The following is a 27,884-nucleotide window of genomic DNA, read 5'->3' on the forward strand; positions in this document are numbered from 1 at the left end:
AGTTCACCAGGGAAGAAGAAAAGAAACCCTATTTTCTACATCCAGCTTGGTGATGAATGAAAGCTTGGCTGAAACAACATGTATACCTCTGTTTCTTGTTCTTCTTCTTGTCTACTCTTCTCTCTCACCTATTGGGAATGGAAGCGAATCGGTCCGACTGTTTGCCAGATCTGTATACAAGTTTAATGAATTTGAATCGATCAAAGATGTTTGAGGTAGGTATAGGTTTGCTTGGATAGAGATGACTGAAGCAGATGGTTTAATAATGCTATAGCATGTGAATTGTTGCTTTTACTTTTAAGATAATGCCTATGGTTTCCCTTGTGTTATTTTGGTGTGATTTTTGCTAAAAAAAAAAAAAAAAAAAAATCATTGGTGCAACGTAATAAAAGCATCAAAGAGTTGGAGTTTTGCTTATACGTTTATGAAATAAATTATTTGTATTTGAAGTTTCAGTTTGAGGGAATATTTTTATTGTCATCGATGATGCCTGGATTGTCTGTTGTATAAATTAAATTTTGCAAGATCCATCTTGCAAGATCAATAGTTTTTCGGGATCCGTCATGAGGGAGCTATCGTTATCTTCATTGATAGGGTTTGAAGTTCCTTTAACTGAGACCTTATCTAGTAAAGACCAAAACAGATGGACTCTTTATTCCTCTTTTTGACATGAATTTAATTTGTTCCCTCCCTCTTATATTGGTTCTTTCAAGTAAGTGAAGGGATAAATCATCTTGGCCACCGTATATCCCTCCTCATGATCAAATAACTAGGGTGGAGCATATATAACACACAAGCTTGATGTTTTCTTCCAAAATTTTGATTTTGTTTGAGTACCAACTGAGTTCATCTTGACGAATCTCTAGCTCAGAACTTTGCATTAATCTAGCGAACATCGTTTGGACCTTAGCCAGACCTCATTTTGCACTTGAGTTACTTCTCGTCTTGTCTTGGCGTCTCATCGCATTAAAGGATGTATATGAATTTGTCCTGAAAAGTGTCCCTTTAAACAGTAAAACATGTTCCCAGTTAACTCAAACTAGAAAAATTGCCAGACAGTATACTTCTGCATAAATTGGTTGCATGGTTCTTCTGTTTTCTTCGTATAAGGTTTTACTATTGGTATTTAAGTTTACCTTTAACGTAGGTAAAGTGATTTGAATTTGTAGCCAGTCTGGTTAGCATCTACTGTTTGAAATGCCGTAAAAAGATAATATACAGCAGCATGAATATGGCTCATCAACCCTCATGGTGGTATCGCAAAATTCTATTTTCTGGCCTTGTACTGAGTATCGCTATTGATTTGTCGCTGGACTTATTGCCCAGGATAATTGAAATGATGGGTTACCTGTCGTCTCTTTCATGAGCACAAGAATAAGGGCCACTTTGGCTGTATCTCACGAGCTTAAATTTCTGAATAAAATGATTGTGTCTCCTTTGATAATTTAGTTTGTTTAACAACTCATTATACCCTTAGGACAAGTGAAAAACTGATTTTTCTCTTTACCATTTCTGTCTTTACGGTGGAAATTTCCTTGCTTTCTGTTGGGAATTTTTAAACTTACATATTTTGGACATACAAATAAGTCAACGCCCAAGAAGTTTGAGGGAAGGTTAAAGCTGTGAAAAGAACAAATACACTATAGGCGAACAAAGTCTGTTTGGCAGCCCTGTTTTAGGTTTGTTTTAGAAAAGTGGATTTGGTAAAATACTGTCTACAATAACACACTAAATAAAGTACGTACTGGTGGCGGACGCGGGAGGCAGTAGCTAGTTGTGGTGGATAGCGAAAGTTGCCGGTGGTAGACAGCGGGTGCTGAGGCAAGGGAGAAGGGGGGGATTGGGTGTTTTGGACGAACACCTAATCTTTTTTACTAAAATAATTATAGTAAATTACAGTAAAATTTTTTTAACTCCAAAAGAATATACTACATCCAAAGGAACTACGATATCCTTTTATTCAACCCAAATCTCGCTTTTTTTTTTCTTTTTAACCTAGCTTGCAACAATAGTACAATACAGATATAGAGGAGATTGAACATCAAGAAAACTTGAGCGAAACGAGACATCAACAGCCAGAGAATCACAACCGACTGACCAACTAAGAAAGCAAGAAAATTATGAAGCAAACACTGAACCAGACTGACGAGTAGCAGCCAGACTTGAAACCTATTACAAGACGCATGCAAATAACCAATGTACCAGCTATTAATGTCACATGCTTCGCCTGCTTGATTGCCTTACCCTGTAGATACATGAAACATCACGAAACTCAATAATGCTACATGAATGGTGATAAGTCGTGTTTTCTTACCATTCATTTAATGTTTTGAGTTGTTAAAAGTCTTTCCTAATCTTTCCGAAGAATCAAAAGATCTTGACTGACTTGACTGTTGAACCGTTTCATCCTTTCATTAGTAAACATTGTTGCTATAGTTTTGGTTTCTTTGACTTGATGATCACCGTACCTCTTGCGCTGTTAAGCAAACACATGAGAAGAACAAAGGAACGTGCTAAGTTTTCTTTCTGCCACAGTTTCATAAAAGAGCCCTCCAGCTAGATTGCTACTGTATGCAATTCTTTTATAGTATATGGACTGTGGCTGAATGTGCGCATTCATACTTAAGCTCAGAACTCAACGTTCGAACGAACTGACGATTAAGACATGTAGTAATATGTATCAAGGTTTGGATGACACTCAATTCCTCACATAGTCAGACACGGATCTCCCATCTGCGGAATACTTGAACATTTACCCATATGATCCTCGAGTTTTTTGCCAAAATAACACTCTTTCTAAAAAATATTCCCAATGTGATTCACTTTCAAATTTTATTCCCAAATCGATGTTATTGTTCCCGCCTAATTACCCTGGTTGCCATGTAGGATAACAAGAAAGGAAAGCTTTAATCTAGTTTATAGTTTTCAATAAAAACTAAAAATTTAAACTGTTTTATTATAGAGGCACAAGAAAATTGCATAATTTTGTGATAATTTCCTTATAATTATTTAAAATAAATTTTACCATTATTGATCTTGCTATTATTGCTCTCTGCAATTTTTTAAATGTATCAAACTTATTGCATATATTTTTTCAAAAATAAATTTGCAAAATACAAAAATTGCAATGAACAGTACAAGCAATAACAAGAAAAAGTTAAAAAACTTCAAGGCTATCATATTTGTTTATGTTATGCTTCCTACTCCTTGAAAAGAACTTTTACAAAAAGTAATCAAACTATTGCAATTAAAATAATGCTAAAGTTTCTCAAAAGTAACACAAGCCATTAATTGATGTTGAATAAATGTGCAAAAATACTTCAAGTATATGAGATTATTTGATTGTGTGGTAGAGAGGCACTACAAATGAACATGCTTATATTGAGCATGAATTTATGTTGTTACGCAGTTTTCCTCTTAGACATTTTATCAAACACACGGTGTGAGAAATCATTTGTTAAAGCAATTAGTATTCAAAATTTTTTGAAGGCCATAAGAATGTTCCAAAAACTGCATAACAGAAAAGACAAGAGAATAATCTTCATTTACCTTGAAATTATCAATTCGAGGAGAATATTTTCATCTATAGATACAATATCAGGAATGATAATGAAGTTTTAGATGTTGTTAATATAAATATTGGCTTTTAACAATTACATTTGACAAGGAAAAATAACGAAATGACAAAAAATAATAAAGGAAAAAAAAGTGGGAAGGTTCAGAGAGAGAATCAGGGAAGATATTAGTTGGGAAAGAGAGATAGTATGTGCCTCTATCTCTATCCTACCACATATGCAACCTATGTGGAAAAAAAAAGAATTATAAAGGTAATAAATTTTAAAATTAGGTTACTTTGGATTTATGTTTCAAAAGAAGAGTTATTTTGACAATAAACTCTATGATCCTCTCTGCAAACGGCCAATATTCAGTTTGTTGTTAAATATTAGTAAACTAGGATTCTAATAGTGTAATTTTGGAAATTATTGACATATACAAAACTTTTCAGTTGTTAGTTTGTATCACTTAAGATTTTAAAGATAGATTTGTGAAAGTGTCCAAAAATCAAGGGGAGAGGGGGTAAAGTGGTATACTAGAAATATATCTAGAAAATATAATGGCTAGTTGTGAAACTAATAAAGTATCTATACCATACATAAAGGAAGAGGAAGGGTTTAATGTACACATTCATTTTATTGTTACTTTATCTACTTTTATTTTTGCCCTTACAAAAATTAATTTTAATTATCCAAACACATATTGTCAAGATAATTACTTATAAGCATTTCTTAATTTACTATGTAAACATATCCATTTCAATGTAACCACCCAAAGTAGTGACTACCAACATAACAATCATTTACTCAAAATGATTTAGAAGATTAAGATTTTTTTAATAACAAAAATTTGTATGTAAACTTCATTTACCATAAATATTATGCATTTCTTTATGGTACACACATCGAGTATGCGTTTATCACTAGTAAACTAATAAATGAAGCAAAGAAAGATAGATACAAGAAAATAAGAGAAAGATATTAACATCATTCATTGGTATATTCTTCCAAAGGTTACAAATAAAACAAGATCAAAGGTTTATGTACCAATATTAATATAAATACATGAATTTAGTAGTTTCGTAATGAATTAATGAATGACGAGAAGGTACATAAACGTATTAATATACCTTGTAGGGATGAATGTTTCAATATATCTCTTGAGAAATGATTGAACACTCACATTTATTATTTCATTAATTTCATAACAAGTTAAGAGTGGTTGTGTTATATATATATATATATATATATATATATACACAAGCATTACAATCCACGGATTCAACATTTACTCATAAAAGTTTCAGACTTATCATTTTTTTTTCATGAAGAACCATTATGAGACTAATATAATATTAAACGCGCGTGTAACGTAGCCAATGGCCTTCTTGCGTTTGTAACACACAAAAAATGAGAAAATAAAACCACCGGTTAGCTGATAGGAAATACTTCCATTGCTCGAATTGTTAATGAATGATATCCTTTACAAAAGACACCTTAATAGTTTCGCACATAATTAAATTTGAAATCATTTATCCTCAACCATTGCATGCAGATGCAAAATGATAAACAAATATCTAAAATTATTCAAAACTTCATCGGCCTCTCTTATGGGGCTGTAAAATGAAGATGATGTCTTCTTCTCCAATAAATCACGATTTTCCTCTTTGCTAGTTAATTTTCTTTTATACTAGCTACAAACCTAATCAGGTTAATAGGGACGAAAAACCATCCAAATATCCCAGATGAAAAAAGATCATGGCACTTCAACAGACTGCCCGTTGAAAATTTTGTGTCAAACCTTTTTAAAGTTCACTGAAGCGTAAATACAGACGCTTTTATCAGCAGCTGAAATTTGTTAATTTGATCAATCATCTGCATCTGCATCATAAATCAACCTAAGTCTGTAAGTTCAAAAGAAAAAAGTAGTATGTATAACAAATGTCCCATGACTTAAAGACTAATGTCTGTGATTATCTCGGTCTAAAGATTTATCCAGCAGGTTCTCACAACTGTCAACTCATTTCGAGAGTTAATTCAAAGGGATTTTTTTTTTCCAAAAAAAAAGGAAGAACAAAACTCATGATGGAATGATCTTATGGTTCTTAATTAAGTTCAAGAAATTGCAAGTAGAATTTAAGGTGCACAAAATCCTAAACTATAAAATTACGAGGCTCTACAGTTATATCAGTTAGAAAAGATCCAACTTCTAAAAGGAAACCAACGACCATAGATTTTCTGAAGAGGAAAAATGTATAGTGTAGCTCGGCCCAAGCCCAAAAACCGAGCCACATCAACTTGCCAACCACAAACCTGAAGCCGACCAATCCGGGGTTGCAACTCAGTGCTCGTGTTGTCACGCGCCATCTGCTCGCCTAGACCACGATCACACAGCTGAGCACGCCCTCTTTCAAACCGGCAAAAAAAAAAAAAGAAAAAAAGGAGGAGAACTCAACAGTAGAACTTGGTAGAGATTCTCCTCCTCCCAAGTTGGCTCTAGGGTTTCTTCGGATGAAATCCAACTTGATGCAGTGTTGTTGTACTGCAATTCTCTCTATCATTCGATTGGTATTATCAGATAAAAAGTTAAGTTAAAATTTGGTTCTTATCCTAATTCCTCTATGGCAGAGACTTCCCGTTCTCGAGTCACCATAACCCTAGGTCGCGCTGGTCAGGTAAATTCCTTAATAAAAAATTTCGGTTTCAGTTTTATTCCTTTTTTTCTTTTTGGTTTTTCCTTGACCTTTATTCATTTCATGATTGGGTACTCAGTTCCCTGGGAAAATGAGAAAATGGGACATTTGATCGTTTATTATCATCAGGTGGTTAAAAGGGCAGGTCCTGGTGTTGATGATACTAGTTCATTTGCTGATTCACAACATCCCGTTGGGGCTAAAAGATCAGTTAGGGATAGGCTGGGAAGCAATGTGGATTCATCATCCAATTTTAACAATAAACGGTTTGCATCATCTATTTATTTTTGTATGTTGATTTCTTTACGTTTTTGTTCATGTTGTAGTTAATTATATTCATTTAAGCTAATCTGCCGTGGAGGGAATTGGTGGAATGTCTATTCCGTTTCGTGAAAATTTGGTATTTTTGAGCAAGGGTAGTATGAAGCTAGCTTATGCAGAGTTAGGATTTAAGATCAGAATTTTATTGTTGAAATGTATGGTTTTTGCAGCCAGCGAGGAGATGTTAGTAGATTGAGTCGAAGTGCCTCTAACGATGTGGATGGTAATAGATTTACTAGAACAAGTACTACAAAGTTGTTCATAGTTTCTTAGATAATGAATACTGGACTGACTTGGAAATTCTGATCTTTTTGCGCTGAAGAAGATGTTACTCTGAACAAAGATGACTTGCGGTTCAAAATTATGCGCAAAAATAGTCTTAACAAGGGTCAAAGTTCCAGCCAGCTGAATGGAATGGACCTTCGTGACTTGCTGTCAAGGCCTGCTCAGTCTTCAACAAGTAGCCTAGGTACGCAGCAACGGATGCCTCAGCTGAAGGATCCAAGAAAGCATTTTCCAGATCCGAGGGACGGTAGACACCAGATGCAAGAGCCGAGGAATGCTAGATATCTTATGCCTGAACCAAGGGATGGTAGACGACATGTTTCAGAACCCAGGGATGCTAGGCAGCCCCTTTCTGAATCCAGGGATGTTAGATATGTCATGCCAGGGCCAAAAGATGATAGAAACCTTAGGCTGGGATCAAATAGTTCAAGCTTTCCTGGTCAAATTCGATCCTCACGAACTACTGATTCTTTGCCGCATTTAGACTCGTTAAGAAATTCTTATTCTCCTTGGACTTTGGATAGTTTGAGGCAAGGAGGTAGGGTTGCGGGTACTTCTAGAGGTCTCACTCCGTCAAGGAGGAATGAAGAGCTAGAGCAACGGCCTCTAGTAAGGGCTTACAATGAATCTAGGGGGAGTTCATATATGAGCAAGGATGCTTTGGAACATTCATGCCCCATCAGTTCTGCTCCTTACCTGGGAAAAACAGCACAAACGGCTGCTCCTGCAAAGTCCATGGCGCCGCCACTTGCTTCGCTTCCTCCGTCAGTTGCTCTTTCACAGAGAAGTTCATACACAGTATAAACTACTAAACTCCTTCCCTTCCTCTTTCTGTCCTGGAATTTTCATGGTGACACTACTTATTGCTATGATAGCTAACTCAAAATGCCCTTCCAGGGCAGCTAACTTGAATTTATAGTTGAATTAAATGGCACCATGGGGTGTTTTCTCAACTTAGGGTCATTCTCAGTCGCTGCCATGAATCTCCTTCTGTCTAGTGGAGTCTTTCTCTATAGCTGTAGGAAACACTAAGCAGAATTTATAGCAAAGTTTTTGGATGTCAATGTCAATGCACTTCCCCTCCCTCCCTCCCCCCCCCCCCCCAAGCAACCAACCCAAAAAAAAAAAAAAACCCCCCATGGGAAACAGTTAAAGGTGTGCACAGCAACCCTGTCTGATCAAGGGAAGGGGGGGTTAAAAAAAAAAGTTGTCACCATCAAAAGCATTAAGCTCTAATAGTACTAGCTGTGTGTGCTCAACACATCCATGCCTTCTTAACGGCTTATTTTTCTGCAGGTTGAGGATCAACCTACAGTTGATAGCTTTTTGCATTCCCTGGGGCTAGATAAATATGCCATCAACTTTAAGGCTGAGGAGGTATGTGTCTTTTTTTTTTCAGTGTTCTTGCAGTTGGAATTTGTTATTTTGATGGTAAGCAACGTTCACCTAATATGATGTTTTTCTGGAAAACCATTATCTTAATGCATAATTAGGAATTCGAACTATGGCAGTAGCAGGCTTGCTTAGGATCCTCCTTTGCTTTGTTTTTTGGTTTCTCAAATGATTCTCATGCAGGTCTTTATGGGGCCTTTTTTAACATTCACCTGAAAGGCTTGTGGCATGGGATATCAATTCCATAGCTCTGATCCTGCTTCTTGTAGCTTTGAAATTCTTCATATATTCTATATTCACCTAGTGTTCTCCTTGCTATCCTTTAGGTTTAGTAATGGTAAAGTGTTGCTGTATTACAAAATAAAACCTAAGCAAAAAGAACCAGATTTACAAGGTAAGGAGAATGAAGGGCATTGGAGGTTCCTATGTAGATTCTTAAGGTTTAAAGCTTAAAACCAACACCCGCGCAACCCCTGACCCCCTCCCCCCGCCACCCCCCCCCCCCAAAAAAAAGAAAAGAAAAGAAAAAGATAGCCCTTTTAGAACAAATATGACGTCTGATTGTAGAAATTTTTCATGTTGATTGTATTGCTTATCAGGTGGATATGTATGCATTGAAGCAGATGCGTGACAATGACCTCAAAGAGTTGGGAGTACCCATGGTAATCTCTGAGCAGCTATTTTGTAGTCCATTATGTTCATTGTTTGCTCAATAGTTCATTGTGTCATGTTTTTCCTTCATTTTTGTACGGGGGCACTTTTGCATAAGGTTTCAGTGGACCATCCCATACACAGAGATCTCTGTTGTTATCAAAATATTGGTATTTTTAGTTCCTTAGCTACAGTTTTCTACCTAATGGTTATTGTAAATACATTTCTTTTTGGGTGAAACAGAAAAAGCTTTGTACGATTGATGTGTAGCTTAATTAAGCACGCAAGAATCTTGAAGATAAGGCTATTACATGTGCAGACTTAAACCATAATGGTGGCTTTGTCGGCATAGGCAAAAGATTATGGATTCAATCATCCCTTTCTTGCTGATTTACAAAGCAAATTGCGTACTAAAGATATGGAATTTCTTCGAGTATGGTTTTTCATGTGATTTTAACTAGAAGGGATCAAATTGACACCTTGTCAGCACGTTCTTTTCTTTTTTGGTGTTTCCTGATTTTTCTTCCGTCTAGATGGTGTTTTACTTGAGTAGGTTAATGAGATAATTATGGTGATTCTTGATGGCCAGGAGTAAACTGCAGTCATTAGTCCTACAATTGTTATGTCCATCACCTATACAAAATTGACACCTCATGTTTGTTTTCTTCACGTTTTTGCTTTTAGAATTTCTATTCGGCCGCTATTATTTACTGGAAATTAACTGTAACTTTGGGCTTAGGGATGCCTTTTTCCCTTTTAACTGTCCTACTTTACTATCTTGTTCCTTTGTCATATAAAGACCGTTCGTGTTAATGTATTGCAGGGACCCAGGAAAAAGATCATACAAGCCCTGCTGGCTCGAGCTAAGAGACAGATATGAATCACACTTGGGAGGTAGATAACACAATGTGGTTGAGAAGTTTCTAAGAAAAGGTTAAGAGCAATTTTGGACCCTACAACACATGGAGATTTGTTCTGAAAGGGTTCTGGAAGGCTATGCATGACCTACGCACACCCATATAGCCTTTGAGATGTAATGGTGGTGGTTGATAGTTGCTGATAACATGTATAATTTTTGGCGGTGTTAGTTTCTAACGGCTAATGTTATAAGGAAGATGTCCTGGTTTTACTTACTTTGACCTCTAAATGAGATTTTTTCTTTCCTTTCCTTTCGGGTGCGATGAGGGAATTAGGGGGCTAGGGATGCAGGGAGACGGAATTTGAATCCCATTCCTTTTAGCTTGGCAGACGTTTGTGAATGACCAATGCGCTAGCCCCAATGGTTATTCTCAGATTCTATAGTCAACATCTTTCGTTCTGCTCATCTCCTAGCATGGGCTCTTTATAATGCTTGCTCTTTTTTTTCTTTTAATATTTGAATTGTTTGATAGGTCAGTGCCTTTTTGTTGCTAATGTGATTGTGGGCATTGTGGCAAATTGGAAATGGTAGCCAAGTAAGCGTAGTGGAAAAAGAAATGGTAAACACTAGACATGATGGATTAGGAGATGCAAGGTTAAATATGAATCACTGGGAAAAAAGAAAAAAAAAAAAGAGGTCCTCAAAGTATGAGAGAAATTAGTTTTGGACATTTTGTCGATTCCGTTTAATGCGTAATTAGGTTGTGATTGGTGAGTGCGTCTCTGTTCCAAGTACACAACTAAACGGGTTAGTTTTCTCAAGGCGTCCAAAACTACGAGATAAAAAACGAGAGCAGATAGAATCTTTTTAATATTTGTGTGGGACACGACAGAAAGATAGACTAGTAGTAGTAGTAGTTAATTGACCCCATTGAAGAAAATAGAAATGTTCGTCTGTACTTGGGAACAAAATTAGGTGTAATAGTGAAACAGTTGAAGGCTCTGTTTTGAGTTGTAAATAAATGTCAATGGAATTACCGGTGCAACCGATTCAGAGAGAGCTGATGGTAGCTTGAAATGATTCAAAATCGACCTAAACTCCGTATCCTAAGAATCAATAAAGACGTGTTGATTGTTCATTATTACCTAAGAATTCTAAGCTAACTGATCTAATCTTACCCCATGATGTTAAAAATTTTTCTTCTGTTTTAGGTTTACCAGACAACCGGTGAACTTGTTGGCAGCCCCTCTCCATTCTCCAACACCACCCATCATTTCTTACTTTTCTATCTCTATCTAATGTTTGTCTAATCACGAAAATTTTATAAATTTAGTTTGATGACACCGTGTCTGCGCTCATTGGGGATGATTGTTTAATCTTCTTATTGTTTAAAAGAAAAGCCGTAATTAAGTTAAACTTATTTAAGTCGCAATATATATAATAGATACATCTGTACTTAATTCTTCTACTGAACCCCAATACGATGTTTAGACTTTTGGTTTTGGGGGAGTCACTTTCGTTATGATTTGTTTGGTTCAGGCTTACATTAGAGTTTAGACGTCTGGCTTTCGTGCAGAGGCTGTTTCTTGATTTTGCACGTCTGGAAGCCAATTCTCTCAATCTTTCCAAAACACGTGCCCTTTTAATCTTTACTCACATGAACTAATTCATTTGTTGGAGGTAAACTAATTACGTACCGTACCACCCCACCCTAAAATTGTTTTGTGACTCGTCTGGCTGAAAAAAAAATGACCTGAATGATGTTTAAAGTTCTTGTACAGTAAAAATTCAATGAATTTCACAGCCACCAATGCTTGATGGACATACATGCACAGAGAAGTTTAAACACTTAAAAAAAGCCCCTTTGTTGTTAGGAGAAAGGGGGGGTTACTTGATTTGAGTTTGGATTAAGTAAAGGGATAATTTCAAAAACCTCCCCTGAGGTTTCTATAATTTTACTGAGCTCCCTGAGATTTTGAAAATTACATATACCTCCTTTGATTTGATAGTTTTAGTAACAAAATCTTAAAATAATATTGACTGGTCAAATTTTTAAATGAATACCCAAAAACCCCCTTGTGTAATGAGTTTTAATTTACTTCCCTATAAAGTTATAAGATTATCTAATGTAATTATAAGGAAAAGGTACCAAATTTTTCATGTCCATACCTACTATTTGATAAACAACTATAATAATAATTTTATTACTCTGATAGGATACTTTTGATGGTATTTTATTATGGATTTAGATTTATAAGATATAAAATAAAATGTTGAAATAATTGATTCAGAATTTATGAATTTTTTAAGTAGTGAGATTATCATAATTTAGTAGTGATTTTGGGCATTTCATTTTGATTTATTGTTAATTTTAATATATAAAAAAAAAGAAAACAAAGATTAGCAAAAAACATCGGATAACGTATAAAATTAACTCATTAAAAAAATCATTAGTTCGACATTTGGTTACAATAGAAACTAGAGATAATAGTGGTAATTTTACAATTTTATTGGCAAAAAATTAAAATAAAAAGGAATAAGAATGAAAAAATAATTTTAAAGTCATTCTAAGCATAGCATACCAAATAAGGGAATTTCATTAAAATATTTAAGGGTAGTATTGTCATTTTAAATGACAAGGGAGGTATGTATAATTTTTCAAATCTCAGGGAGCCCAGTGAAATTGTCATAAACCCCACGAGAGGTTTCTAAAATTATCCCTCAAGTAAAACTAGGATATAGTAAGATATTTGCTTTAAAATATTCAAAATCACTTTGACTCGTAACTTGCCTCTTTCCCTTATTTTGAAATGGCCAGCTAATAAAAAACATTATTGATACTAACAAAAAGTAGCTGCTATTATGGTTCAACTAATATGTTGAGACACTTGGAAAAGAAAAATCTTCAGTCGATAAATGATGGAGTAAGCATCTAAAATTTTTTTTACGCGTGCTGTGAATAATTGTCGACCAGAATAAATGTTTATGCTATTGCTCTGTGAGTTCTGATAGACGTAGGTTCCATCTGCATATGCTTGGTCGTGCAAATATACATTAACGAGCCCGTAATAAAAATTAAAAAAAGGCCTAGCTACTGTCTTTTCAAGCCGGATACAGGCCAATTCATTCACGGTAAATTATGTGATATGATCGCAGAAAACTTCTTGATTTAACAAGTTTGGCCGTTTCTTGATTTGGAATCTGAAACAAACAGCCGAGTTGCACGACTGACCCCCAATCTCAATCTTTTCAAACACGTCCAGGCCCTTTGAATCCCACTTACATGAACTAAAATTTTGATACTGGCTGGTTAAAAAAAAAAAAACTAATTAAGCATTCTACTTCGGATTAATTAGAGATTTGCATTAATGGTTCTAGATGATGTTTAAAGCTTTTGTACTGTAGATTCAATGAATCTCACAACCGCCAACACTTGCCTTCTCAGCAGTATAAAACACTTTTTTAAGTGCCCGATTTGAGTTTGGATTAAGTAAACGTGGGATTAAGATATAGATATACTTTAAAATCGCTTACTTCAGAAAGAAAAATTATATTTAAAAATCACATTGACTTATAACTCACCTCTTTCGGGCTTTCTCCTCCGTTGAAGCGGTCTGTCAAATCGATGGGACTAACAATACGGAGGAGGGGCAGCTATTAGGAGTGGGTTTTCATATGTTGAGATACATCCGAAAGAAAAATCTTTAGGAGATCAATTTCATCTTCCGTTCAGAAATGATATCTAAAAAATTAACAAATTAAATGTTTACACCATTTTTATCAGTAATTGTGGTGCGCGGTTACCTTCCGAGGCTGTAAATCGCGTGTTTTACTTGGTATGAAACAACCCTTTGTAGTCGCTCTATGAATTTTGAAAGATCTTCAATTAATTTAAGTTTGGTCGTGCCAATTCATTAAGATGATCTCAGCTCGGTAATTTTTAACATGAAAAAAACGGTATAACAAAACTTCTTTTAAGTTAATCCCCAAACCACCATTTGCTTGCCTTTTCAACCTCTCCTCTATAGCTAGCGTACGACTGCAACAATGAAGGAAGCCGTCAGGAACCCGGAGGAAAATCAAACAAAGCATAACTACTGATGCAGTTTAGTTACTTGTTAATGTAGAAAAGCTTTATTCTCAACCTTACTATTTTTGTCCTTGTTAGGCGAATTCTTTCCCAACTTAAACTAATGTGTTCCCTCAGGACCTTATTCAAAATTTTTAATGATTAACAGATGGGGCTGAAGTAGAACGAAGTATAAAGAAGCTACGTGATTGACAAACGCAGGCGCCAGCAAGCAACCTCCCAAGACAAGGAATGAAAACATGCTTTGAAATACTTTGTGCTGTTTTTGTCCTTTCTTAGCGACAAATTCTGCGCCTGCTGCGCTCTTAAACAAGCCTTGCATGCCATAGGATCTCAATTCCCTTCCCGGCGTTGGTCACCTTAGTCTTCTTAATTTAGTGTTCACGAGGGATTCTTTGCCAACTCAATTTTACTAACCATAATACTATATACTTCTCGCTGCTCCTGAGTCAATTTTGGCATTCTCTGGGGTGGAATTTTTGTCCGAAGAACAAAACGAGAAGTTTTATACTACCAGTATGATCACATGACTTGGTGAGAATGGGTTGAGGTTTTTTGTTTTGTTCATGCTTCGAATATCAGAATATGATATTGTGAAGTACCAAAATAAGCATGTTTTGAGCTATGACAGTGCAATGGAGATTGAACTAACTTGGTTTTTATTTCCAAAAAAAAGAAAAGAAAAGAAAAGGTAATGATCAGTTTGATGGTAGGGGCCACCTTAATTTTTGATCCTGTTATCTGCCAGGAGGAGGGTTGGATGAAATGAAAGGAGATAAATCAAACAACCAAGTACCAACCAACCCACCCAGCCACCATTACAAAAAAACACAATCCTCTCAGAGATTGGGTTCCAATTTATTCCACATGTTAAGATAGTGCAATGCTTGATGACAGCATACCTATTTGGAATTCCTCCCCTAAAGCAAGAAAGCAATTGGAATAGACTGGGAGAAAAAAAACAAAGAGAAAGAGAAAAAGGAGTGGGAATTGATGAGAATGAGAGATTTATTGGTGGAAGAAGTCCACTAATGCAGGATCTAGCAAGGAGACAATGGAATAACAACACAATCTTGTAGTTTTTTCTTCACATCTCCCCAAAGCTACAAAGGTGGGACCTAATATGGAACAACTGTCCATCGCAGATGCTTTGCTTATATATTGGATAATACTAGATGACTACTTGATTCACCTTAAACATATGCTTTTGGGCAATAAAATATGGGGTTTGCCTGCCCTAAGAAGATATGCCCAGATCTTAATGAAGACCCTTTCTAGTATATATGCTCACATCAACCTCCACTTGTTATATTCCTTTGTTTAGCAGCTACTCTCTCTGCAAATTTTTTTAATGCATTCCCCCTTCAATTGGTCAAGATTAACTTATTTTGGTTTACTTTCTTTTGACGAATGGGGTTGGATGGATAATTACAAAGCACCCTTCATATTTTAAGTGCTGATTAATCAGAAATCTACAGAAGCTTCAGTGTATGAACATGAATTTTTTTTTTTGGGTAGTACTGTAGTCGATGGGACTAGGCACCCACCGATCTTTATTATATGACTCGTTTTATTATTTGTTAATTACCATATGGCTTCGGTAGAGAACAATACATGAATCCACTGATTAGTTGGTCAATCAAAGTAATCTATTTTAAGAATTGAAGTACAGTGTTAGATTTGGTTCGCCTTCCTTCCAGGTGATTACATCCCCATCTTTGTTTGACTTTTGTTGTTACCGTTCGTATAATAATAACATTTTTCCTCCTCTTTAAGCATGGAATATTGGTATTTTAGTAATCAAGTTGATTTCTTATAATATTGCATGGTTGTTTAAACTTTTTAAAACTGTTTTTAGTCCATGGTTTTCCTTGCTTAAATATCTATGCTGAATCCGCTTTGATGGGAAAAGTTCGCATCGCGCTTATCTACTCTATTAATTTGGAGAAATCAATCTTATAATAATAGTAATATATTGTTATTGCATGAAAGATAGCTTCCTCGATCTGACTATTCTTTTTAGTCCACTTCTTTATTATTATCCTCTACCTCTAGTACGTCTGTGCTGTTGATGATTATAAAAAACCATTCTCGTCTCGAGATGCAATGCGTAGTCAAAGACCAATTGTATTTGCTATATAAGCGAGCAAGAGAGGCATAAACCGCACAATTGTGTAGGACGCATTCTCTCTTAATTTTTATCATTTCTAGAGAAGATGGAAAAGGGTATCTCTAATCTTTCTTCTCCATCGTGCAATAATGGAGAAAAGAAAGCATACGCTGAAAAACCCTCTGTAGAGAAGAAGCTTAAACTGTTCGGTTTCGAGTTGGATCCATGCCGGAATGGTGATCACAACGACCTCAAGGGCTTGTTTGAGAATGATGAAAGTGTAAATTCGTCATCTTCCACAGTCTCATCGGGAAGGGATCAGATTCTTGATCAGAATCTGCCTAAGGAGAAAACCCCACCTCGAGAACCTGCAGACGACAAAAAATTCGTGTGCCAATATTGTCTGAAATGTTTTGCAAACTCGCAGGCATTGGGGGGTCATCAAAATGCTCACAAGAAAGAAAGGATGAGGAAGAAGAGACTGCAGCTTCAAGCAAGAAAAGCCAGCCTCAGCTATTATCTTCAACCTTTTCAAAATAGACATAGTTTCAATTTCTATGCTTCTTCTCCACTATATCATGATCCTTCTTTTTCTGCTCCTCATGAATTTACAATTTCTGAGGAATCCCAGATTAGCTTCAGCAGCCGTTATGATCAAGATGCCAATATGGTTAATGGATCACATGTTTCAAGGTCGTGGTATGCCCTACCATCAGCACAGGCACCGTTTCAACAAGATTCAGCATCATGTAAATTTACTCTTACGCATGTAGACAAATCCAGAGAGAATAGGGCTGTAATCAAGCCTTCTTCCCCTTTGCCTAGGTCCAAGCAAAACTGTAGATCCGTAGATCTCCAACTAGGTCTGAGCTTGCATTCGACCATTTGATGCTTTCATCTAGAAGATATAGTACAAAATAGTTTCTATAGTTTAGGCTGCCTTCTATATATTGAGAAGGGAAAAGAAAAAAAAGTAGTAAAAATTTATATCATACAACTGTAATAGGTTTATTTGGAGCCTTTATTTTTTGAAATTTTGCTATACATTTTTGAACTGCTTGGCTTTGAAGAAAGAATGGGCACATGCCGTGAATGATTTCCTCTTTGTGTACTTTCTAGATTGGTGCCCGCAAAGCACTACAGATTACTATTGGGTATTGACATATCACAGCTGCATAAACTGAGCGGTTGGCCCTCACAATTATTGCGGGCGACTGTTACAAATATTGGATTTCTTGGTTCAAATAATCGGAGTTGATATTTGATGGATCTAACCTTGAAAACAGTAGTGTCTTTCTTACATGATAGTCGTCAAGAGTTCTCTTAAATCAAAGATCAAATTAGATGGATGAAGCTGTTGCAAGTTTGCTCAAGAGCACTAACTTATTGACTTATTGTTCGAATGTCTACTCGATGCTTTGCCAGACAGATTGAGTTTGATATTCAACTACTCCTTTTCATCGATGAGACAAACTAAGGCAGGATTAATCTTTTTCAATTGATCAGTCATCCTTAATTACTCTTTGGCTAACCTGGTGATGGATTGTCTTATTTTGGATGTCCAACATATATGGTGCAATCCCATGCACGATATGTTCACAACACACTCGATGCTTGCTTAATTATTAGCGTATTTGCGTGATAAATTATGCGTTCCAAAACTAAAAAGAATAATTCTTTCCTAAATGGATTCTTTTGTCTTTTTAATGGAAGCCAGAAATAATATATAGATATCCAACTAGTTTATGTTACGTTCATTTTAAGCTAGCTCATAATCCAAGAGCTAAGTTATAGTATTCATTTTATGCTGAAAATTGTCGAGCTAAAAAATTCCATGAGTAAAATCTTGTCTTTCCACACAAGAATCATAAAGTTGAGAATTGAGTAAATAGACAAGAGCATCTCACATTGAGATCGTGCAAATCCATTGTTATATGTAAATCATCATCGTCATTTGACTTCTGAAATAAGCAAGTTACTTAAAAATGTTATTGATCAACATCCTGATCAATATGTTATTGACCGACAAGCAAGTTACTCAAACTTATATGTTGGTTTATTTTTTTTCATTGGTTAAAGTTGTACGTGCGTGCTGCTTTGTGATGTGAGGCATAACAGGAAAGCGAGCCTGTGGTAAAGATGAGTTTCAGCTGAATACTGTGTTGTAAATCTGGTTGATAATCACAACAGAATCTATTCTATTGTGTAGATGTATATCATTCTCGGGGAATTAGTCGGGCCTGTAAGGATTGATCCGGACATCCCTGTATTGACAAAAAAAAAAAAAGTATATCATTCTCATTTCTCAGAACAAATCAAGGAGAGACCCCCATGGCATGCATGTTCCATTTAGCAAATATTTTTGGGGTTTGCAACCCCAAAGATAAATTATAAGTCAAGGCCTAGAGGGGTTTTGGCCCCATCATAGAACCAAATATTTAAGGGGTTAAAAACAAAGGAGACCATGCATCAAAGGACTGGACTTTTATGATTAAAAGCATTATGGAATAAATAGTCTGAAAAACTATGATATATGGTCTCCAAATAAATAGGGTCTACCTATGTCAAATCATCATCTTATCAAAATTAGGTTTAGAGGAACGAAGAGAATTATCAGCTTCTAGTAAAACAATAATTATAGTATTTCTTTTTGGTATGGACATATGTATGTGACATTTAAATAGTAAAGAGCGTGGTATTTCGTTTTAATTATGGGCTTTCGTAGGTCAGTGCTTGGGTAACGTTCTCCTTTCGGAAAGCTTATGCTAAGCCCACTACCAGACAACTACGGATGGGGCTCCATCTCTGTAATTAGAGATCGGATCCATTTTGTCTCGCCATAAAAAACACGGCGCTGGTCCAATTTCCCCTGAGCGCGCATTGAATACAGAGAGAAGTTTAGATCCGTTAAATGGAAGAACGCATTAGTGGGCCAGATATTCCGCCCCCCCACCGGCCATATTTCCCATCGATATCACGGATGAACAAACTTAATTGGAGATTTAGACACAGAATTTTCTTTTCGTTTCTTTTTTTTCTTTTATATTTTTTTTTTAAAAAAAAATTCTGAGCAAGATAGACACTCAATTCTTGCAGTTGAATTAGGTCTCCAATCGCTGTCATAGTCAAACCATGTAAATTCGGAAAAAGGTAGTTAATTAGCTTAGGAAAAAAGTCATCAGCGTCCAAGGCTTAAACAAGCTTTTCACATGTGAGTTAATGGCAACAATTACAATCCCACCATTTCAGAAATCAGAATAAGCCACCGCCATTTTACTTGAGCAATTCTGGACCTTTTCTCTTTTGCCCTAACCTGAAATTTACGTCTGCAAAGTCAAACTCGGCAGTACAGTTTACAAGTAAGTCAATATGATAGTCCAAAGACATTTTCTTCTTTCTATAGAGACCAAAAGAAAAGAAAAGAAAAATGCTACTGTGATATTTGCTACAAACAAAACTGTGTATTAGTAACCCTTTAACAAGACTTCGTAATGGTACAACAGTTTGTAAAGTGCTGCCTAAGAGAAGAGATATTATGTTCATCTCTCTTCAATCTTCATGGTACAGTCTGTAAAGAATTATTATTGCTTTTCGGGCGAAAATGCATGCCACTTCGCTGCTAAATCTACGATGTGCTTCCTAATACTAATAGATTAATGTGAGAAGCCAATTTCATGAATTTTAGAAGCTGCTCATGATGACGATGATGGCAATTAATGCTTGGCTGTTGGGTGTATAATGGGGGGAGAAGTGATCGGAATGAGGCAGCTTAAAAGCTAGCTCAGCATTGGACCAGTTACAACAATGCCAAAAATTTTCTTGGCTGACTGCGAATAAAATATTACCAACAGCTTTGTCATAAAACAATACGAAAACGAAATCCCATCAATTTTTGGAAAATGAGCACAGATTAGACAGGGGTGAAAGGTAAACGGTATATTGTTGTATTGTCTGCATAAGAACCAGCTCCAAGCATGGTTCTGGTGCTTGCAATATTTATTTGGTATCATCATGACGGACACAAGAACTTTTTTTTTTTTGGTGCCCCGGGGGGTTCACCGTTGAATTATGAAGAAAAAATCTCAAATTCTGGTGCAGAATTGAAGGATTAGGAAGAAGTGTGTTGTAGTAGCAGCAGCACAGGCAACTATTTCATCTTTAGGTCAGCACATGAAAAATAGAGTAGCTGTGTATATTTGTGTTTGGTTAAGGGGAATCAGAGTAATTCGCCCTTTTGCCTTTTAGTTTAAGTGTCTTCTATCTAATTCCTTATCCAATTCTATATTGATTTTAATTTTAATTGTACATCTGATTATCAATTACATATATATATATATATATATATATATATAATTTTGGACCAGCGTGGGGCGGTTGCATGAACAGAAATTTATAATACTAGAATATGCCCATTTACTGGAGTTGGAGAGAAGGGGCCAGACAGAAACACAAGTATTCATTCAATGTTTTAGTTACTCCCCATCTGCAAATCTTGGACATTTTCTATGGATGGAAAAGGTTTATGATACCTTAATCAGCACCTACTTATGAAAGCAAATCCTAATTCTACTACAAGGATAAGGAGGGAGGGGTCACGGGGAACAAAATTATTCACCAACTACTGTCCAACATCATGAATTTGACTTGATACCCACATCTTCTAAACTTGGGATGTCATGAAAAGCCTTGACAATCAATAATATGAACATTTTCTTCTGGTTCTTGTATATTGAGCACCAGACCCAAAAGGTAAACTTTTAATATCAATATATGGCTGCATTAAAACTTTCGGCAATGTTTTTGTTCATCTAGATCTTAAAATAATAATACTCCTACTGACTCCGTGGCGCCTGTTTACCAGAAGAAGAAGAAGTCATTGAATTGAATCCCTTTTAAATCAAGGTACACCGTCACGTAGGGAGAATAATTAAGAATGAGAAAAAAGTCCGAAAGAAGTTGAAATCCCATATGTTTCTTTGATGAGTGAAGTATAAAATAAGATTTAAATCCATCATAATCTCATAAATTATTGTTTTAGGGCAAAGCTTCGCATTCATTCCTTCCTAAGTCCTAACCCATTGATTGCGATCTCCCTATGCTGCCACACCTTTTACCCATTAATCATGGCAAGGAATCTGAATACTAGTTATTATATATCTTTTGATACCATTTTAATTCATCCCTCCAAAAGAATTTCAATTACTCTGCCCACCATTTCACCAAATTTCTAAATCACACCCCAGCACTACGATGCACCGGGTGCGCAGTACACACCCCAAGGCCAGCCGCTAACATCGCCCGCAAGCGACTGGCACGTGCCGTTCCTTTCACATTGATACACTCCGACACCAATGTCACATTCTCTCGGTGCGTAATACGCACCCCCCCCCCGGTCGGCGTACGCTATTAGTTGGCAATTGCGGACCCCACTGGCGGTTTTCAAATTTAAACGGATCAACTGATTTTTTTTTTTTTAAATGTTTATTTTAAATGGAGCTTTTATTGAACAAAGGATCAAATTCCACCTTGCAGCCCTTCAGGTTTTGTCATTTTTTGCTTCACGCGTCGGATATTTGTGTAATTGCGCTTCATGACCGGAATAGTAATAATCAACCGACGTGAATTCAAGCATGTTGTTATTGCTTCATATGGAAAATCCTTGCAATTTTGTGCTTGAAACCTGCCTTCGATTCACATAGGACTGTCGAAATTTTTTCATTATCTCTTGAATATGTATATCGAATAGTGTGTACTATGGAGGGTTTGACTTACCTAATAGGAGAAATAAATAGAAATTACAAACATCAAGAAAACACGTAATTGATCAAAATATTTAAAAATATTCATTTAATACGAACAATGTTATAATAACTATTCGTGGTATCACTATCATCTTATTGCATTTGATAATATTCCAAAAAAAAAAGATATATAAACTTCAGTAGCAGACTTTAGGTTTGGTATTGTATGACAATATCAAATTAGGCACTGTGTGGCAACATCAAATCAATGTTTTGAAAATCAGATTGAATCGATTGGTTCCACTGATTGAATTGCGAATTAACCATGCCTTCGATTTGATTCAATAAAAAGCTTAAAGAATCAATTGAATCGGTCAAATCCAGTCAAAAATCTGTTGAAACGATAAAAAATGGTAAAAATCAAAAGGTTCAACCTGTTTTTATTATTTTTTTCTAAAATAATGTATTTTAGTTTTGCTTAAAATTTTTATTATTAAATAACTAAAAAATTATAACTAGAGTTGAAGCAGTTGAATTGATCGCACCACGAATCGAAAGGTTTTTCGGTTCATTATTTGGTCATAGTTTAAAAACATTGCATCAAATTAGGCACCAAGTAATTTTGGCAATTGGGCCAAAAATTGGGATGCTTGTGATAATTTCAGGTCGTTGGTGTCAGAAGTACAAAATTTGGTTGCAAAACGAGAAGGGAACAGAAAATTTATGGGTGCAAAGCAGAATAAGACCTTAATTAACTTGCCACCTAATTTCCCCTCCATTTCCTCTGTCTCTCTAAAAACAAACAAAACAAAAATTTCTCTCTCTTCCTTCCTTGTCTTTGAAAGCTCCAGCTGGGAACTTGGAAGCCATTGTTAGGGTTTTCAATATTTTCCGCAAACTTGCCTCCGAATTACATAATTTCCCGGAAATCATCCAAGTTTCCGGGAAAATCCCTTCTCCTGATTGAGAAGATTCAAGATTTTATTGGAAAATCAAATCTTTTTGTGAATCCTGTCTTGTTTCTAGCTGTTTTCTCGTTTCTTTTATTTTGGGGATATCGCAAGAGGAGGAGAATGCCGGGCCACAAATGGAAGCCTGAGAAACCGGACCCGGCTAAGCAGGTGAGAAGAGACCCGTACGAGGTTTTAGGGGTCACGAGGAACTCTACAGATCAAGAAATCAAGAGCGCCTATAGAAAATTGGCTTTGAAGTATGTAAATTTCTTGTTGTGCTATTTATGGGCTTAAATGTTTAATTTTGATGTTTTACTTCTTTACTTGCATTTTGGATTTTAGGTTTTTTGGAGGTTTTTATCTTTTGTGGGGTCCTGTAGAATAGTTGTAAAGATTGGATCTTGTTGCCGTTTGGGTTGGTTTAAATATGCAGCCACATTGCATTTTATAGTTTATGTTCTGTAAAAGTGAGGAACTGTTTTGGTTGATGACCAGAGTGATTGAAAGGTGTTTCAATTTATTTGAACAATACGGTTGTGAATTCTTGAGTTGACAATCAAGGAATACAACCTAATTGAGATTCTAGCTGTTTTATGTTATCCAAAAGTCCCAATTGGTAAAGATACTTGAAAGTTAAGAATTTGAAAGTAAAATTACAGTTCGAAGATGTTTCACTTTCCTGAAGAATCACCATGAGGGAGGGAGTAAGGAGTAAGGACAGTGTAAGGTTTAGCTGCTTCTTATTTTCGTGGTCTCTTTTTTTTTTTTTTTCATCCTTATGATTTATGACTAGTAAGAGGATGAACTGGAACTAAAAAGGTAAATAGATATACTAACTCCATAATTTTTCAGATTAGAAGTGGTTATTTAGCTGAAATGTGTAGAACGTAAACATTTTTCTGCTTTATTGTGCTCCATTGAGCTGAAGAAGAGAAGAATATTTTATTTTCCAGGAAAATACTAGCAAAACCACAAAACAGATAATAAAGATGTGTAGAATATCAACTACTGCTGTCACTTGGTCACCGAGCCCATCTTCCAACTCTATTGCTTCTTCCAATTCCTCTCAAGTTTGTCTTGTTGCCTCTTTATTCATAGTTGAAATATATGTCTTAATGTAGAGCTACTGTAAGATGTTAGAATTTTTAGTTTTTGCTCTAAGCATATGCACTACTTTCTAAATCAATGACATATTTGTCCTCTATTGTTGCCGTGGCAGATGATTAATGAAAAATATCGTCATTGTAGTCAGATGATTGGTGCCTGTGTCTTTATGGATGCATGTCATATTGGATGAATTTTCTGAGTGAAACTTTTTTTGTTAGTGTTAGCAATCCTGAGGTTTATATAATTTTAGGTACCATCCTGACAAGAATGCAAATGATCCTGAAGCAGCAGATATGTTCAAAGAGGCTACCTTTTCATATAATATTTTGTCCGATCCAGATAAACGACGACAATATGACACAGCTGGTTTTGAGGTAAACGGACTTGTACACATCTGCTGTTGGAACTTGATTTATGCATTGCTTTTGAAAAAAAAAATTGTAATTTTCATCAGTATGATCATATGACACCCACAGTGAATCTAATTTATTTTTTGGCAGGCTGTTGAAGCAGAAGGTCAGGAGCTGGAGCTGGATCTTTCGAGTTTAGGAGCTGTAAATACCATGTTTGCTGCACTTTTCAGGTAAGCTTACATCAGAGCTTTTCTATCTGTTTGCTCTTTATCCATTTTGCATTCAGGATTACAATTTTAATACAAGAATGACTTGCCCCAAACTAATTTATATCATTTGACGTCCATGCAGTAAACTTGGCGTCCCAATAAAGACTACAGTGTCAGCCACAGTCTTGGAGGAGGCATTAAATGGTGTAGTATCCATCCGGCCGCTTCCTTTGGGACAAGCTTTGTGCAGAAAGGTTCGATTCCATTCTCTATATTTAAGTGTTCATTCTCGTTAAGTATGTTCTGTTCATACCTTTTTTCTTCTTTTAACAGGTTGAAAAGCAATGTGCTCACTTCTATTCTGTTACTTTAACAGAAAAGGAAGCACAGGCTGGGTTTGTTTGCAGAGTGCACTCAACAGATAAAAGCAAGTTCAAGGTCTGTTGAAACTAATGCTAACATCTTGTAGGATATACCTTCGTATTGATTTGTTATATGATGAAAAGAGAGGCAAAAAAAAAAAAATCTGTATGGTCAAATCTTTGTGGTAAACAGAAGTACATAGTAGACTGACTGCAGAAAACTCCACCTTTTTAGATGTGAGAGTAGCTATTAAATTTTGATCGGGTCTTTCTAGTTCTGGGGCCCTAAGTGGTTGTGGGGTACTCAAAGTGGTGAAGTTATCATTGCTCAGATGTTAATGTAGGCCAATTTGCAGAAGAGGTTATCAATGCATATTTTGTATGAAGTTGACCCTTAAGTTATGTTTCCTTTCCAGGATTTTCCTATCTCTTACTGGTATTGGGGTCTCCCATATTTATTAAAGTTAAGGGCTTTAACCAATATTCCTTTTTTATCCGGCAATTGGACCAATTTTAGTTCTATCAAGTAGATTTTGTGCGCAACATGTTCTGTTCTACTATGGTATATGCATCCTTATTTCTTCGATGTCGTTCATGGTTGGACTGTAGCACACATTTCAAACTGAAACTTTAGTTTTCTATTTGCTTTCTTTTTGATGATTGTCACTATGAGTGCCAGTTTGGTTTTCTTTCTGCTCGAGCTGCATATTTAGAACTGTTTAAATATTTACTCTTTCATTTTGGAAAACTGGTTTAACTCTTCTTCTGCTCAAGTGACCAAATATAGCCTAAATTTGTTTGAACAAGTAGAGACAAGAATTGCCAAATTCGACTTTAGTTTAGCTTTAATTTTCTTCTTGGAAACAACTACTTTTTTCGCTCTCTTTTGGTGCAATAGTTTAATAATTATTCATTTTGCTTGGGTAGCATTTCTTTTGTTACCAATTGAATATTGGCTTGAGCTGTATGACACTTGGTAAAGCTGTAATTTTTCACACAATAATTTGAATAAAGAGCTGAATGTTTATTTTCTGGAGGCATCCATTGGTCTAATTGGTATGCTTTTTGTTCTATGCAGCTATTGTACTTTGATCAAGAAGAAAATGGTGGATTGAGCCTTGCCCTGCAGGTGATTTTACCTTTTCTTTCTTTTCTTTCTGCAACTGGTGTTTTTGAAGAAGAATAAGTGAAGACACTGTAGAAACTCTGCATCAAACTTCTCCTTTTCTTTGGATTGGGAAAACTTATAAGTATGGTGCAAAGGGTCCAGTCTACACTCTAAATTTTGCCAGGAAAACATTGAAAGTTACTGGCTACTTTACTTGTTTGGTGCTGTCTTGTGGCTTCTTGATTTCCTGTACACTAATATTGGTTGGGTGTCTAATGAGTTGCTCTCTCAGTTGGTTATCTACAGTACATGGTGATAACACTTGAGTACTTGTCCTTGTTGTCTCTTTCAATTGTATTTTTTCTCTACTAAATATCATTGTCTATCTTTGTATAGGAGGATGGTGCAAAAACGGGGAAGGTTACATCTGCTGGCATGTTTTTTCTAGGTTTCCCTGTTTATCGCATGGATCACTCATGCAACTCGGTAAGCAAAGGTTTGTTATTCACATTCTTTTGCTCCTGAAGTTCTACTGTGTTACTGAAATCTGCTACTTGTTGGTTTCTTTTCACTTCAGATGGCAGCTGTAAAAGATCCAGATACTGCTTTTTTCAAGAAACTGGATGGATTTCAACCGTGTGAAGTAAATGAATTAAAAGCTGGCACACATGTATTTGCTGTTTATGGTACCTTCTCTTACTTTTACCTAGTCCATGTAATTGTACGTAAACCTTGTGCGACTATTTGTCTGACTTCACCTATATGCTGGAATACTTGGTGGTTAATGCAGGTGATAATTTTTTTAAAAGTGCAAGCTACACCATTGAAGCGCTTTGTGCTGCACCTTTCACAGAGGAGAAAGAAAATCTTCGAGGTGTGGAAGCTCAAATTTTGTCCAAAAGGGTGGAGCTCTCCAAGTTTGAAACGGAATACCGGGAGGTCAGGACTCCAGCTTAATTTTCATTGGCTGTTTCACAATTGGCTGTCTAGCTGACATTCCTCCTCCTGCTTTGGCAGGTACTATCTCAGTTTACAGAGATGACTAGTAGATATGCACAAGAAATGCAAGCGGTGAGTTATTCCTTTTGGAAATTTCAGGATTGGCTTGTAATCAGGAGTCTTGTCAGGAGGACAATCCATTTCTGCATCAATCTGAATTGTTTCTCAGACTTCTTTTTATTATTTTACAGATCGATGAGCTTCTTAAGCAGAGAAATGAAATACATGCTTCATATACGACTGCTCCCCCCACGAAGCGGACTGGTAGTAGTCGAAGTAAGAGTCGGAATGCTTCTAAGGACGTTAGTGAAGATGGCCATGTAAAAGACAAGAAGCCTTCGAGGGACCGATCAAAGAAGAAGAAATGGTTTAATATTCACTTAAAGGTGGATAAAAGGAAGTCTTGCTGATAGGGTGAGAAATTGAACATGTAGCTATCTTCATATCTTATTTCTACTCAAGCGCATTGGTTTTTGAAGTCCATGAAGAAGCATTTGGAGATTTGGATACATTATATACCTGTGAGGTCAACTCTATATTCGCTAGTGAAACCTGCCGCGAGTGCTTCAGAGTTGCTCTGGAAAATTGAGGTGTAGTTTCCTGCTTCAGATCGTATCCAGTGATTGACAAATTTCCATGCTGTTATGTTGCCAAAGAATGTGGACACGTGAAGCATGGCACCATATTGTATTGTAAAAATCTCTCTGTTTTTCCCCCCTCTTGTAATTCTCTACTTTTGGATAATCCATCATGCCTGTAAATTGCTCCATATATTGAAAATATTCTTTCATCAAATTTGATGAGCCTGGTGGTGGGGGGTGTTGTTTGTGACAAGGCAAAAAGGGTAGAGCTATAATAATATAGCTGCTTCCAGTGTTGCGTTCTTTGATGTCCAGATCTAGATTATGTGGGAAATTCTTTGATTGTGGCTATGTTGCTTATCATGGGAACAAAGAAATGGAGGGAGATGGGGATGCAAGTCGCCATGGATCCCTCGTCACCAGATTTTATTGCGTTCTGTTTTTCATTGTTCGTTTGTGCTTGTTTTCAGTGGATCATAAAATAAATAAATATTAGAATGGGAAAAACATTGAAGT

General features: G+C 36.0%; 3 protein-coding genes across 4 annotated transcripts; all 3 read left to right on the top strand.

The window, feature by feature from the left end:
* Nucleotides 1-5,987: 5,987 nt before the first annotated feature.
* On the top strand, nt 5,988-10,069 carry LOC113754210. 2 transcript variants are annotated; one of them, XM_027298565.1, is made up of 7 exons: nt 5,988-6,229; nt 6,377-6,513; nt 6,739-6,791; nt 6,891-7,651; nt 8,150-8,230; nt 8,845-8,907; nt 9,720-10,069. In XM_027298565.1, exons 1-7 carry the CDS (start codon nt 6,176-6,178, stop codon nt 9,774-9,776), a joined length of 1,206 nt encoding a protein of 401 aa, XP_027154366.1. In that variant the 5' UTR covers nt 5,988-6,175; the 3' UTR covers nt 9,777-10,069. The 2 variants fall into 2 exon arrangements, with proteins under 2 accessions (XP_027154366.1, XP_027154367.1); XM_027298566.1 differs by having other exon boundaries at nt 6,894-7,651.
* A 5,962-nt stretch (nt 10,070-16,031) lies between these two features.
* LOC113754409 (zinc finger protein 5) lies at nt 16,032-16,934 on the top strand. The gene has a single exon (XM_027298811.1). It carries the CDS (start codon nt 16,062-16,064, stop codon nt 16,842-16,844), a length of 783 nt encoding a protein of 260 aa, XP_027154612.1. The 5' UTR covers nt 16,032-16,061; the 3' UTR covers nt 16,845-16,934.
* A 5,559-nt stretch (nt 16,935-22,493) lies between these two features.
* On the top strand, nt 22,494-27,728 carry LOC113752883 (chaperone protein dnaJ 16). The gene is made up of 11 exons (XM_027296922.1): nt 22,494-22,906; nt 24,007-24,130; nt 24,257-24,339; nt 24,461-24,572; nt 24,652-24,756; nt 25,759-25,809; nt 26,185-26,274; nt 26,366-26,474; nt 26,579-26,727; nt 26,806-26,859; nt 26,979-27,728. The coding sequence occupies exons 1-11, from the start codon at nt 22,770-22,772 to the stop codon at nt 27,195-27,197; spliced, it is 1,233 nt and encodes a 410-aa protein (XP_027152723.1). The 5' UTR covers nt 22,494-22,769; the 3' UTR covers nt 27,198-27,728.
* Nucleotides 27,729-27,884: the final 156 nt, after the last annotated feature.

This window comes from Coffea eugenioides, chromosome 11, assembly GCF_003713205.1.
Source record: "Coffea eugenioides isolate CCC68of chromosome 11, Ceug_1.0, whole genome shotgun sequence".
Taxonomy (NCBI): Eukaryota; Viridiplantae; Streptophyta; class Magnoliopsida; order Gentianales; family Rubiaceae; genus Coffea; species Coffea eugenioides.

What these genes read in the sequence shown, in the direction of transcription:
- LOC113754210 (XM_027298565.1), top strand. Translation starts at nt 6,176, where the DNA reads ATGGCAGAGACTTCCCGTTCTCGAGTCACCATAACCCTAGGTCGCGCT. An exon ending in CCCTAGGTCGCGCTGGTCAG is followed by an intron (nt 6,230 to 6,376) that starts GTAAATTCCTTA and finishes TATTATCATCAG; the next exon opens with GTGGTTAAAAGGGCAGGTCC. An exon ending in AAGAGTTGGGAGTACCCATG is followed by an intron (nt 8,908 to 9,719) that starts GTAATCTCTGAG and finishes AATGTATTGCAG; the next exon opens with GGACCCAGGAAAAAGATCAT.
- LOC113754409 (XM_027298811.1), top strand. Translation starts at nt 16,062, where the DNA reads ATGGAAAAGGGTATCTCTAATCTTTCTTCTCCATCGTGCAATAATGGA.
- LOC113752883 (XM_027296922.1), top strand. Translation starts at nt 22,770, where the DNA reads ATGCCGGGCCACAAATGGAAGCCTGAGAAACCGGACCCGGCTAAGCAG. An exon ending in CAGATAAAAGCAAGTTCAAG is followed by an intron (nt 24,757 to 25,758) that starts GTCTGTTGAAAC and finishes TGTTCTATGCAG; the next exon opens with CTATTGTACTTTGATCAAGA. An exon ending in ATGCACAAGAAATGCAAGCG is followed by an intron (nt 26,860 to 26,978) that starts GTGAGTTATTCC and finishes ATTATTTTACAG; the next exon opens with ATCGATGAGCTTCTTAAGCA.